This window comes from Macrosteles quadrilineatus, unplaced genomic scaffold (assembly GCF_028750875.1).
Source record: "Macrosteles quadrilineatus isolate MER2022 unplaced genomic scaffold, UCM_ALF_1.0 Scaffold_6__1_contigs__length_79288215, whole genome shotgun sequence".
In the NCBI taxonomy this organism is placed as follows: Eukaryota; Metazoa; Arthropoda; class Insecta; order Hemiptera; family Cicadellidae; genus Macrosteles; species Macrosteles quadrilineatus.
The window spans coordinates 76,966,285-76,981,052 of NW_026542599.1; the positions used below are offsets into that span (position 1 = coordinate 76,966,285).

General features: G+C 33.7%; 1 protein-coding gene across 1 annotated transcript in view; it reads left to right on the forward strand.

Moving 5' to 3' along the window:
- The first annotated feature begins 429 nt into the window (after nucleotides 1-429).
- Nucleotides 430-14,768, forward strand: part of LOC128996585 (uncharacterized) — a 35,263-nt gene continuing 20,924 nt past the window's right edge. The window contains exons 1-5 of the mRNA XM_054421981.1: nucleotides 430-511; nucleotides 8,543-8,698; nucleotides 10,838-10,999; nucleotides 12,909-13,092; nucleotides 13,549-13,692. Coding sequence (XP_054277956.1) covers nucleotides 8,611-8,698; nucleotides 10,838-10,999; nucleotides 12,909-13,092; nucleotides 13,549-13,692 — 578 coding nt within the window. The 5' untranslated portion in view covers nucleotides 430-511; nucleotides 8,543-8,610. The remainder of the gene's footprint in view (nucleotides 512-8,542; nucleotides 8,699-10,837; nucleotides 11,000-12,908; nucleotides 13,093-13,548; nucleotides 13,693-14,768) is intronic.

Here is a 14,768-nt window from a genome sequence, read left to right on the forward strand (position 1 = left end):
ATTTATCATACTAAAAATTGATGTAAGATAAGACAAGTGTTTGGACCGTTCCCCAAAAGATTTTAAAATACCAACGACATAGATCAGCGTAAAATAAAATGTAACCTCTTTAGTAATGTTGTAGTAATGTGCTTTTATATTTTATTTATAAATATGTTACATATTTAATAAAAAAAACCCTAAACAATTGAATTGAAAAAGTGGAAAACCCTTAGATGAAAACTGGCTCTATTACAGAAGGTAATTAACAAAATGTAATCGGCGCGAGACTGTACCAGGGCTGACTGTAACAACCCCGCTGAGCGAGCGTATGTCGAGATATGCACAGATTCGCGCCCAATATGCCTGATATTTATGGGGTAATGCAGGGGAGGTGAGTTTGCGCGGCAAAACCCGCCCTTCCACCCACACCACCCTCCAGTCGTGTCGCGATCTTTAACCCGGTCGCACCCTTAACCATCTGTGAGTGCCACCATTGCCCATTGGATCTTACTGTAGGATATGATGGAAGGTGGGTTAAGTTAAATAGCTTAGTTATTGTTGTTGGAAAAGTTATAGGGGTGGTAAATAGAGGGGGGTATGAGAAGGGCGTAACCGGTTAGAGTGTTTGAGAACCTGTCTCATGGAGGAATAATTGCCTTACACACTATTGGTCGAGGTTCAGATTTTTACGTCTTAATTGTATATATTTTCTACAGTAAAGTTACTATGAGGTAGTTTGAGCAGAAAAATATAAATAGTGGAAGTATAACGTTAGTTACTCTCAAATACCACAGTAAATAAATTTTAAATAAAACCTTTGAAATTATATAGCTACAGAGTGTGAGTAAATTAATGTTTGTTGCTTAGGGTTTGCTAAATGAAAGTATAATTGTAATTTTTTTACGGACATTCAAGTATACGTTACATTTAATAATGTTTCATTTATTGAAGGTTAAAATTGTGCAATAATGTATAACAAAATTGAAGGAAATAAGTTATCAAAATGTAATCGAAGAGGGATAAATGTAACTAATAAATAAATATATTGAAAACTATAAATATTTTATGTGCTGAAGTCATCAGTATAAATGTTACAAAACAGTGTATTTTTTTATAAAAAGTTATTTCAGTAAGGAAAATGAAGAACCTAAATAGGTCCACCAATTATCAATAACAATTTTGTTTTGAAAAATATTGATAAAACATAGGTGTATCTTTATATTTTCCAGTATTTACAGTAGCCTAAACTATGATACATGAACATAAAATGTGAATTGATTAGAAGCAAAAACATTATTATGTTAGTTGTTTTGTCCTTATATAAGTGTTCATATAAATTCATGCTAATTAAAGAATATCATACTTACTCCCGATGATCAACACAGGTTGTTAAGAAAAATAAAAATTGGATAAAGTATTTGTTTTTTCCTTTTTTTACCAGTAAAACTGTTTTTGGGAAACGTATCGGCGATTTCCCCACCCCAATCCTTCAACGTTGATCACGCGAGTTGACGTCAGCGGTTAGGGCTGAAACCGAATAAATTTGGGGTAAATTGTCACTGGGGGAAGATCAAAAGGCTCCCACCAACCCCTATATTCAGCGATAAATGACAAAAATTTATAATATCCGACCTGGTGAAACTTTTGACAGGTTTCTTTAGTATATTTTGGCCATCGCTAATAAGATTTTTAATGTATATAAGGCTTGTCTATATATTTCTTTTCTTTTTTGTATCGGATTTTACTTAGAGCAAGTATTTGTAAAAAAAATATTTTCAACAAATTTCGTAAGTGTTATTAGGTTTTCCCAATTATAACGAAATATAATTAGAAGATAAAACTTCTTGCACTAATTATACACTATGGCACTAGATATATATAAAAATATGGTGCTACAATAATTTGTTTTAAATTCCATACGTATAAATGTATTACATTTTTGCCTAAGGCATTAAGCCGATCAAAGAGGTAAGAAGTGTTAGCTAAAGGCCGAGTCATTATTCTACAGATAATTGATTACCTTAACTTTTGCAATAACCTCACTGACCTGTTGGTTTTCCAGTTTAACTTTAGATTAATAATATTTATTTTTAAAATATATTAATATGAAATAAATATAAATTATATTGAATAATTTTTATACTATTAAGTATAAAATAATGTGTAATTTTGTTTTAATTTAGATATTTGCCGAATCATTAATAATAATAGTTAATTTTAATTGTTCATTTGATAATAGTGTTGAAAAATACAGGTTAAATACTAAGTGCAAATAATTTTAGCATACAAAATGTTATCATTTTACACTTAAAATGTTATTTATTGTAAATATATATCACCCAGCTTCAATCAAACATAGTTCAATTTTCTTTTACCTCCGTATTATGTAGAGTATCAGAGTTGGTTTGGATACCAATGGATTGCATCTTCGTAATCCAAATGTTGCTTGTGTCACAACTTGTTTCAACTTGTCAAGAAATTATTTTCAAGCGTCAAACGATGTCATAACCGCTTCATCAGGTCATTGAATCACATACGGAACATAGGTAAAGCACACACACACACACGCACATGAACAATAAAAACACAAGCACATACATTGGAATGATAAAATGGTACATAAACTAACAAAAACCGTGAAAATGGCACTAAGAAAGATATGCCACGATTTGATAAATATAGAGTCAAGACTGTCAGAACATTTTGACAAGCTGAAACTTGTATTCAAACTAATTAAATTTAATGTCCCTTGTTTTTATACAGACAATCAGACAACAATAAGATGTAACATTTTATAGCTTTTCTTATACAATGTATGAGAATAAGATAAGTCAGAGACGTACCCAAAGTAAATTAAGTAGATTATAAGATGCAAAGGATAAGATCAAAGCAACGAAACATGAAAGAACCGCAAATATTACATAATGCTTTCATAACTTGGCGCGCTTTAATATCGTCTTCAAAACCCATTAAGTTGATGGCGTACCTTAGAGCGCATTCATTCGAGACTCCTTCATTGTGCAAAATACCCTCCAGTGATACAATTGTGACCGACCTGTTTTATTTTAGAATTAGGATCAATTATTTTCTGCTTATATAGGTTTGCTTTACATAATCTTAGAAGAAAGATAACATTGAAGACTTGCAATGCATTTCAGAGAGCCTCACGTAGTAAAAATTAGCCTTAATCTTTCTGTAAGGTTAATTTTATATGAATAATATTAGAGGAAATATTTATCATTGTATCTTCATTTGACAAAGTGCGGTTTTATCGGTTTGAAATTGGCCTATAGCAACTAAATAACCTACACTGCGGCAAACCTTCAAACAAGCGAATATTTGTTTATCCGGTTGGATATTAAAGAAAATAGTCCCTTAAAATTGTCGGGTTTTTTCTTTTTAAAAACTGTATTTTAACTGAGTACTTAAGTTTGCTGCTACAGGGAAGTTAGTTATAAAAAAAATGTATAGCCAAGTACGAATAAACTATTTTGACAAATTTGATCAAAATATACCCCTAAACGTGTAAAATTCAACATTGTACTCCACAAAAATTATATGGGAATTATTAAGTTGCGGTTTTTTATGTTCTCCAAAACCAAAAAGCGCACAGCAACGCTTTATGTTACCAAATCATTGAGCTTTGTAAGCTTTACAAGATAGTTTATATTTCGGAGGTCAAAAATGGGAATTTTTACCTCATAAAATCCCGTCCTTGTCCGATCGCCGTCCCGGGTCTGGATCTTAGTATTATGCCTAGGAAACTGCTTATTACCTATGGGAAATTTACTAAAACCACTCTTTATCACGGAATACGCTTTAGTGCACTTTATGGTAAAATGTTTTCCTTGGATCTCTATTTACGTTTGGAATCGTAATTGTTAACAAAGCGAATAGTTTCTTTAATATCTTTAGATTACTCAACTTGAAAAATTAAATTTAACACACCTTGTGACTGAAAACAATCCCAAAACGAAAGATCTAATGGAATTTATAGAATAATGTTTTGTTACCTTACAATATCCTTGTTTTTCGTCAATGAACTACACGTTTCGTGGCAACTGCCACACCCTCAGGCCCATCCTCCTCTAAGATTCATCATATATTTTTCTAGATTCTTAAGTAAGATTACAATGTGTTGAATCACTATAAAATGCGTTTGTTATATTTACTTCAACGGCAACTGTTACTGTTTGTTAAACGATTTTAATGTGTGTACAGATTTCAAATTGGCTTCTCAAGTATAACTCTCCTTGGTAAAAAATACAAGAATATTCAGTTCAGCTGGGCTCAGTCGATAGTAGAGTAGAACGTTGAATATTCCACGTGTAATAGGAACCTTGGGATTCAGCTGAGAGCAAAACTTCCCTCGTGAGGGTAAAAGATCTTAACTCTTAATACTTTAACAACAAATTTTGGAATGCTTCAACAAATTGAAAAACTCCTTCGCCTCAAAAACTTGTAGTTTTGAAAACTAAGATTAAACGTTTTCCTAGCGTCAGCTTCCTAATAGTATTTGTTTATGGGAGCCCCCGACTAAATTGGTTAACCCCTCGTCTTCAAAGTTACACGTTATACATCTCTGAAACAAAGATTGAGACTACTGAACGTACAAGGAATACGCTTGAAGAAGGGAAGTCTTAAAAGATGCGAAAGATCTATCCTTGTTATAAACAGTATTGAACAGTTATGATTACTGAGCATTTGTTTAGAAATGATTTCTTAAACTGTCTAGGGCTTAAAGATTTTATAAAACCTAGAACTGAGTTCAATAGCTTATAACGTTAAGTTAATAATGCTTCATTAATCATGCTATGCTCCTATAAATCTCCATCCACCCTAAAGGTTCTAAATATCTATTATGTTTCTATTTAAAACCAGCTAAAGATGTTACGAGGTATGTGATTTAAAGTACCACTTTGACAATTCTTTTAATGCAATACATTCACTGATTGTAATTATTAGAATTACAGTACATATTTACACACTACAGTATACCTGGAGCTTAATTTATTTTAGCCGAAATTCCATGGAAACTTTCAAACAACAAGCAAATGACAAGACAAACAAGAAAACTTTATCGTCTGTTGTTTTAGGATGAGAGAACTTAAGTAAAGACTTAGATGGGAAAATGTTCCTAAAATCTTCGTTGTTTACATTTAACTAAAATATTCAATTTAACATTTATTAACAGTGATATGACAGAGTATTAATAAAGCATCATTGACAAATTTGTATCATCACACGATGTTATTAGTTGTAAACATAAAACAGGAATAAGATTTTTGTTATTATTTTCTCTTGATATGTTTAAACTATGGTTTAACAATGCTTATGCTACCCAAACCTCGTTATATAGTTAAATAGATTAAATTTTATGACACCAGTTATCATTAGGAACTTTCCTGACTCTCTGAAATATGCAATGCTAGTCAAACAGATCCAGCCGTAGTTTATACAATAAACATCGTCATGAAAAATGTAGTCTATGATTTGGCTAATGACTAAGAAGCTGGACTGTTCAAAATTAATTTCCAGATTAAATATGGTATTTAAATTTGCCGTTTTGTAATTGTTATCAGTAGCAATTATATATGCAATTATATTTGTGAACCTATTTAATAAACATCATTACACTCCTAACGGGAATTATTTTGTTTACAATTATCACAAATACACCTTTGTCTTCCAACTACAAAAGTTACCAAGCTATTTCTCCCCTACGCGGAAGAAAGTTTCCCTCACCGACCATAAAGTAGCAAACTAAATAACTCATGCGTAAGAGTACTTTGGGGACCCTGGGGTCTTAAACTTCACGCTCACCGTAACAAAGAAACAGGAAGAGGAAAATGCATTGCATACTCCAAATTCGAACTAAGTATCAATCTTTTATATAACATGGCCATCTTGTATTAGAAAGATGTCTATAGATGTCTTGATCCTAATTGATGACTTTTTTGTCCTAGGAAATTAGGCATGAATCCGGAATTGTTTTTCACATTACTTCAGGCTTGACCTAGGGGTTGTAGCTTTATTACTTGGATAAAATCCATTTGTGATTTGGCGGTATTTGAACCCAGGACCTTTGGAACCGAAGTCCCGCGCTCTAACCACTCGCTTGCTCCCCGCTAATCGATGACATAGACTAATGTAATGTGCTAATAAACAATGGGAAGTTTGTACAATTTAAATTAATTTGACTCGTCACCTACGTAAAATGAGGTCACATTGTCCTGAGTAGAGTTAAAATTGGTTTTAACTATTAACCCACCTATTCTCATATTGCTCAGCTTTATAAGTTATGTATTACATATATGTATTACTACTAACTGTAAATAAAATTTTCCGAATAATAAACTAATTATGATCGTTAATGATTCAATAGGTAAATACCAACGACGAATATACTGATATTGGTTCCTTTATGAGCGATTGGTTTTATATTTTCTAACAAGCAGTTTACAGAAACGCTAGGTGATCAATTAACTAATTAACAGCTATATACGCTTCAACTAGTTATGGGTGGTTACCATACGTGGTTTAATGTAAACGATCAAATATACTGATAAATGCAAATGTAAAATTGATTGTGATCTAAATAATGGGAACCATCTAGTTTGATAAATCATTGAAACACAGACACGTTGAATTGAATGCTATTAGGTAGCTTACATTATGTTAATTATAATATTGAAAAATAAGTATTGCACAGCAATATTCTGATATATTCTGACTACTTTATCCTTCAATCAATTATGTACCTCGATTACTACTATTAGTTGTTGTATGAAGCTTAATTCACCTTAATATGAAAAGAGGGTTTTGAAAAGGGCTGATAAGAAAGAGTAATACTGCCTCAGGGGAATTAATGTTGGTGAAACGAGAAAAATAAAGTCCCTGTGACCTGATTCCATTTGTATACCTCTGATCTAGATTCTTTGTAGATTTGGAACACGATTTGGTGCAATGTGAATTGTGCTAAATGCAAAAGTAGATAAATTAGTCTGTGGAAACATATGTAGGTTAAATTTTATTCTTATAAAAGATGACGCATATGAATAATTTTCATATTCGTAAAATAAATAACAATAGATTTTTTTTAGTGTTTTTGCCTCTGTATTTAGTAAGCGTGAAATGATCGTACACGAGAAATGTTTAAATATTTGCATGTACTAATCCTAATACAAAAACCGATATTTAAACAATCACAAAAAATTAAGGTCTTAAAGGTTAATTGGAGATATTGCGGCATACCGATTGTAGCATAACTATGTTATAGATACGATTTTTCAGAACGGAAGTTGGTTGCCATTATGCTAACCAAAGATACTTAAATGAAGGTGCTTAAGCAGTTTTACGAAATGTGGATTTATACTATGAAACATGTATTACCATGCAACAAAGATGGCCAATGGAGAAAACCTTATTGAACACACGTGACGGAACAGTTATTTTTGTAACTAGTGTGCGAAGTGGCACATTGTTTAACATGAGAGAAATGTTTACGTTTCCGCAGGCGAGTGTGGAAAGTTTCTCATGTGCAGCAAAGGCACTTTGCACTTGCGTTACACAAAAGTAATTAAACACAGCAATGAGCTACTTTGCGTGCTATAATCAGTGCAAGGAAGCCCACTCTGTCATATAACTGTAGGAACAATATGTTCTCACCAAACACTAACTACCAGGAGCCCCCCCCCCTCCCTCCCAAAAACATCGAGGAAAAATCCTCAAAACTAGTGTGTAAAGATCTTTAAAAATCCCAACAGAACGATACGTTTGTGCAATTGGTCCTGGTTCATGAATATAACGTTATCCTGTTTCTAAAACTTTCGAAAACGTAAATTCTTGTTGTAAAGCTATTGAACTAAAATATCCACGTTTTATAAAAAAATGTTTTCTATACACAATATTGTGTGGTGTATTGTTTGTATTTAGGCATGAACTAGTTTGACCGGATGAGCTTGATTTAGCTACGCTCACAGTTTAAACTTTGCTTGTTTACTTTGTCCATTCTCCAAAGTGGTTAGACCATTTAACATTTGTTCATTCTTGGCTTGGTGTTACAAAACTGTTTATGTCAGCTAATATTACTTATGGTTTATAAGAGGTATACGGCAAAACAAATGGGGCTTTTATTATAATATGCCGTTGACAAAATAACGAAGCAGACTTAACACATTAGCTACCAACTATACTCATTCCTCACATAAAAAGTGTGACGGTTGGCAATGGACATTAATAGGTTTAATTAGTTGTAAGGGTAAAAAATAAAGTTACAGTTTATTGCATTTGATAAGTGAATATATTTGGTTGACTTCATGGGCTACTTGAATTCCAGATTCTTGACGTGATTATACCTTAGGTTTGCATAATTCATTTAGGTAGAAACAATCACAATGGATTTACTGAAAATAAAAAGAACTCTATGGCTAATGTTAAGTTTAAGCATTAAGTTAAACTGAACACATTCAGAATTTGTGTTAAAACTCTATGCAGGCTTAAATTCTGAAACTATTTTGTGTAGTCCTTCTTCTATAATCATCTAATACATTACTCGCAGGTTGCAGAACTGGCTGGAAAGGCTATAGCTGAAGATGGACTCAGCTTGAAGTAACCAACCACAGAACGATGGCGATGCTTATTGTGACCGCACTTATCTTGGTGCATTTCGTCCACGCCCAAGTTAACTGGACACCTATATACGTTGATGGCAAAAGTAAGTTATCACCAAATACGATTTCTGTAACTCATGTCCAACAATAACTCCTACTCGTCTTCAAAAATATCTGGCAAATGATTGAGATGTTATGTTTTGCACATACTGCATAGTTCAGCTCAGTGGTAAGGACTTTAACTCAGCCATGCATGGATCGAAGCTAGTTACTTGCAATACCTCATTAGTGCAGCAACCATTGACTTGCCAATAAGACTGCCGTAGTGGTACTTACTAGTCTATGGTAGTATTCAACAGTCTACGACAACATTCAGACACAGGTGAGAAGAATGTATTCCTATTCGAACAAATTCCAAACATTAAGTTAGGCTGTTCCTACTATGTTTGGAACTGTGTAGAGGGCTAAATATTTTAAGCCTTTAATTACCTGTCATCATAGGCTAATAGTACAGTGGACTAGTTAAGTAGCAATAGCCTAACATATTAACATTGGTTTATAATTGATTTAAATTGTCTGTTTTTAAAACATATTCTTGGTCTTCAAGGGGCGACTGATGCATCAACTGACTTGCAAAAAGTTAGAACGACGCTTTTATACAATGAGATTGTAGCTTGACAGTGCCTATTCCTAATTGGCCCAAAAGCAATAAATATTCTTATTCTTCTTATTATCTAAGATGTCACAAAGTTTTTTCCTAGCTCAGCTGTTTTCATAGTTTAGTTTGATTGTCCCACGAAGAAAAATATACGAAATTAGCCAATACAGTAATAGTATATTTCATTACTAGGACCGAAAGTGGCATTTTCCGTCGCGCGCCCAAGTTTTTGTGTGAGGCGAAGCCGAACACAGGGAACCCCAATTTCACGTGCGAGGCGAAGCCGAGTATGTGAGAGCTATTTTCACGTACGAGGCGAAGCCGAGGACGGGAATAATGGAGCAAGTGCCGGATAATAACTTTCTGTACGAGTTATGAACGATACTTTTCATCACGACGCAAAAATACACAAACACAGAATAGCAGACCTCAGTATATTAAAACAATTTGATTTCTCAATAAATTTGATTGAACATCAAAATAAAATAAAATCTTTTAAAAAGAAACCTACGTATATTTCTCAATAAATTTTGTTTAAACATCAAAATAAAAGAATAACACAACTTTTAAAAATACATACAACTGATTAAAATCATTAAATTAAACCGTAACTAAACACTGGCGCGCGTAGTGAATAAATGGAGAACTAATTGAGAGCGAGGGAAAGTAAATTTAGAGCGAGGGAAAATCAGCTGATCGATTTTCCCTCGCCCTAAATTAGAGCTTGGGAAACGACTACTTTCATTGATATCAGCTGTTATCGAACATAGTTACTTTCGTTAAGGAGTGATGAAAAACATTTTTCCTACAGTCACCCGACAAAGTTGGCTTCCTTGTACTGTTTATAGTACAGAAAGCTGCTAATTGCTGCATATTTATACTTTGCCGTACGGTTTATACTTTGTCGCACGGTTTATACTTTGCCGCACATCAGGATTCCAACGAAACAACACAAAACAGCGTGGTTCTATTATGCACATAATCCGTGTACGCTTGGAAATAGGTTGGCAACACTTAAAGATAATTATACTATGAGCAGCTGATTGGCTATTATAACTACGATTTAACCTGTCATTTCGTGTTTATAGTTTCGGTATTTCTAAACTTTCTGGATTTTTCTTTTAAACGTTTTTAAAACATTCCTACGATCTTAATAAACAAGGAAATACCTTTATAGCATTTTTTTTAGGCGCGGAAACCACTTCAAATTACAAAAACATACGGAACTATATTCTCAAAACGCGGAGCACATTTCTTGCAGAGGAAAAATAGCGGAGTGATACGGACCGCGGGTACTACTTTCTCTAGGACACCATTTGTGTTGCCAGCTGAACCTAAAAACGTGTTGTATAGTGTTTGAAAGACTAATTATTTATATGCTTTATAGTGACTGTAGGAAAAATATAATGTGTAACACGAGTGAAAAAGGCCTTTGCTGCACTCGAGATCATTCCGCACTCGCCTGCGGCTCGTGCGTAAACATTGCTCTCGTGTGCAGCAAAGTGCCACTTTCACCACTAGTTACACAAATAACCATTACCAACACTGCACTTTGCAATGTATAACGATCTACGCCTTATTGCAGACCAAGTGGACATGTGGACAGCCAAGACCAAGGGCTGCAGATGCGGTTTTGACTCTTCTCGTCAAGACTGCGCGTGCTGTGTCAAGGACGGAGGTTGCCAATGCGGTGCCGACTCCCCTAACCGCTGCGGACAGTGTGGTCTGCAAGACCATTGCACTAGCAGTACGTTTTTAATTGCAGTAGTAGTAGTGTAGTTTCTCTACGGTTTACGTAGATTGCAGGCCTGATTTTGTGGTTAAACTTTGGGACTCCTGTATTAGAGATCTTTGTGTAAGTATAACCAAACAGAAATGGGAGTTCATTACGTGATGATATACAGTTTGCCTCGTGATCCCTCTTTTGCTAGTTAAACTTCTCTGTTTGGAAATGATAAGACTTGTAAGCAAGGAGGACTAGACTGAATATGTTTTATTAATCTTTTTCTTTTTCTCCTACCTCCCCGCACTGAAAATATACCATGGTAAAACTCTTGCAGGAATTTTTATAAAATATTGGAGGTCTTAAACCTCTTTAATCATTCTAATCATTCTAATAAACATAATTAAATACACTTTATAGTTTTGAAAATGTGGAAAGCAATATTAAAAAAAATATACAATTGATTTAGTGATACATAGTATTTGAACACACAATAGATAAATTAGTTAACTCTTAGCCTTGTTAGGTGTAAAATGTGCAAAGCTTTGAGATTGTTACAAAAAGATGTTTCAATCAAATTTTCTTTCATATCCCGAAGACATTGATGAGAAGTCATATTAATTACGTATCATATTTCCTTTGGTTCTATTAAATACAATTTTTTTGGGAGGGGGGCTTTATATAATCTAGAAGGTATACATAAGTCAAAATATTAGCCTCATCTAAAATGTTGTATAATATAACTGTGCATCTATTTTATTATTAATAATGGAGAAATTGATGTTGGACGCAATAGACGCGAACAGAAGAAACAGCCGATCTTCTATTTTTCCCCCAAACATAACACAAGTGATAATAAATAAAGTCCTACTCATTAATATGCGTTTCGCCAAGACAACTAAGCCAATACAATGTATTATGTTTGATAACAGACCAGCCTTTCATCGAACCGCAATAAGTCAAAGGCCGAACGCAATAACAGATGTGAAAATACCGCCGTTATTAAACACAGGTAGAAGGTCACAATTTATGACTTGAATAACGGTGGCGTTTCCCTTCGGCGGAGATTGCTTTGTGGATTATTTTACTTCTCCATAACTCTCTCGTCCCCTCGGAGTCGTAACACAGGAATTCATTCGCACGTAGTAAAATAAGTCTTGAAGCTGCAGCAATGTTTTTTCAGGGTACCATTTGTTAACGTTACGTCCGATTTTAAGGTATTTTTCTTAAATATTTGTTTAACGTTGACACCCCTTACTTGTCCTTGCACTAACTCGTTCACATTGGTCTTGACAGTACGTATAACCAGTATAACGTATTAAGCGGAGCAAGATATGAGCCGTTATAGTGCAACGATAAACTGTATTGATTAATGTTTAATGTAGGTCCTAGGACCTAGGACTCAACCAACGACATCACTGTGACAGATTCATAGTACGCCCCACTTTTGAGCAAACGACTCACCGATTAGAGTTTAAGATTTTTAATGTATATTTGCAGTGTCAACAAATGTCATATTTCCAATTTCTTACAATACCACAGGAAAACTTACTTGGAATTTGGAGTAATTTGTGTAAATAAATCAACTCAAATCTATGAATTCTCCTCATGAATTAATGAACTGGCGAACATGTACTTTAGAATGTGTTTTAGTATTTAATAAGTAATAACATTATTTGTTTGCAACCTCAGAAGATGCAACCAACTGTTGTTTGTGAGGCTTTTTCGGTTATTGGTCTCATTGGGTGAAAAAATATTGGATTTATATCAGAAAGGCAACAGGTTTAGAAATGAAAGTAACACAGTAGAAAAGTACGCTAAACCAGGTTTTAACCGACACCTAATATAATAGTGATATATTACTCAAAGTATTTCACTTATGTTTATTATTATGTACAGATTTTAATGTTTAACAAAACTTGTATTGTTACAGTGTGCAACATAACTCTAGATGCTAGAATCCTTTTGGCCAAGTCCGGCAAGACGTACGGTCAGATAAAGTCGCCCAGTGTGGAAGGTCCGGCCTTCTGTTGGTACAGACTGTTACCAGACTCTGGACAGAGAGTTGAGATACAGATATACAGACTCGTCAACACCGGCAGGTTCAACGGAACTGGGTAATTATTCGTCTTCAACATATAATAAAAAACTCCGGTATTTCATTAGCAAGAGAAAGGAAATTAGATTGTTATACATTCACAAATAAGCAGCAAAATACTTTCACTATCATAATAATAATAAAAAATCGCATTTCAGTTCTTATATAGTTGACGCAGTTTAGTTGACGTTTCCCATAAGATAACTGAGGAATACAAGTTAATGATACATAGTTTCTTTTGCTGATACTGTAAAAAAAAAACATTTAAAATTTAAAAATGCATTTAATTTCCTTTTATGGTTAAGTACGTTTTACTTTATATTTTTCAAGTATTATCTACAATGGTGTTGATTATTTAATTAAACAGATTCATAGCATATTAATAAAGAAATTATGGCTATGAATTCCTAGCTAAAGCTGTAACCAACAACAACTCGTTTACCAATTGAAATAACTGAAACAGAGTTTTTTTCAGTTGTGAGTCCGGCTTCCTACAGCTAGTGGACGGAACAGAATCAATACCAAGATTGACTGAGACGCAGATTTGTGGAGGCAATGATCGCTATTCCCCACCAGTCGTGCTGTTTGGCGACAAAGGACCGGCCTCTCTCGTGTTCTAGTAAGTGCTTTCTGTTTTCCAAAAATATTTAGAGTGGTTTAAATATCTTTGTGAAATAAAAAAAAAATCCTGAATTATTTGCTTCTAATGGACTTGGTATTTTTATACTTCACGGACTGTTGGTTAAATTACCATTACACATTTTACTATAATGCATTATATGATAAAACATTAATATAATAGAAATTGTATGCCAAGGTCTGATGTAAAATTTTTAAAAAAGTTAGTGAAGTGGCAAAACAAGATTTTTCTAAGAAGTTAGATTATCTATTGATTTGGTTGTAGTTATTATCAAAATCTCGCAACTGAATTGATGTGATGATAATAAAATGTAATTCACTGTAGATGGACTTATTCTTGTTTTTTATGGATTTTATGCTGTCCTGCTTTAGCGTAAAAGAATTAACAGATTATAAATAATCCCAAAACGAAAATAGCCCAATTAACCATAATGACATCTATTTTGTAGTAAGGAAATGGTTTTTGGTGGCCCGTTGGTAAAAAAGAACATTAACCAAATATTACCAATCCCCAAGTTTCTAGAGATGTATTACTTGAAAAGTGTGATGTTGACGTTAGTGTCCAAGCTCAAAACACGGTTTTCAAATAACTTTTAAGCCCATTGAGGTTCAAATAGTTTTGCTGATCATCACTCTTTAGCCTTTGAGGCTAAATTCACGATTTAAATAGTAGTCTAATAGTATAACAGAAATTTACAATATATACAAACCGGTCGTGTGCACTTAGTTTAGCTTAGAGGTCATGTGACTTTAATTGCTTAGTTAAAATTGTTTAAGCAAAAATCATGTAAATATCAAGTATAAGATTCCTTAACGCATATGAAAAATATAACCAATGAAAATATGCAAAAAAAAAGAATACTCACCCATGCAATATGTTCATCGCCGCATGCCCGTCCCTAAAACAAACAAAGATCGTCACCAGACACCTTCTAGAACGGTAAGTAAAGGGTAATCCAATAATAATTGGACCTTAAGTACGGTTTGACAGTTAAAGGCTGATGACAATGACGTTGGACGCTAAGCTGCTCCATAATGCAACGCATCAGTCTAACG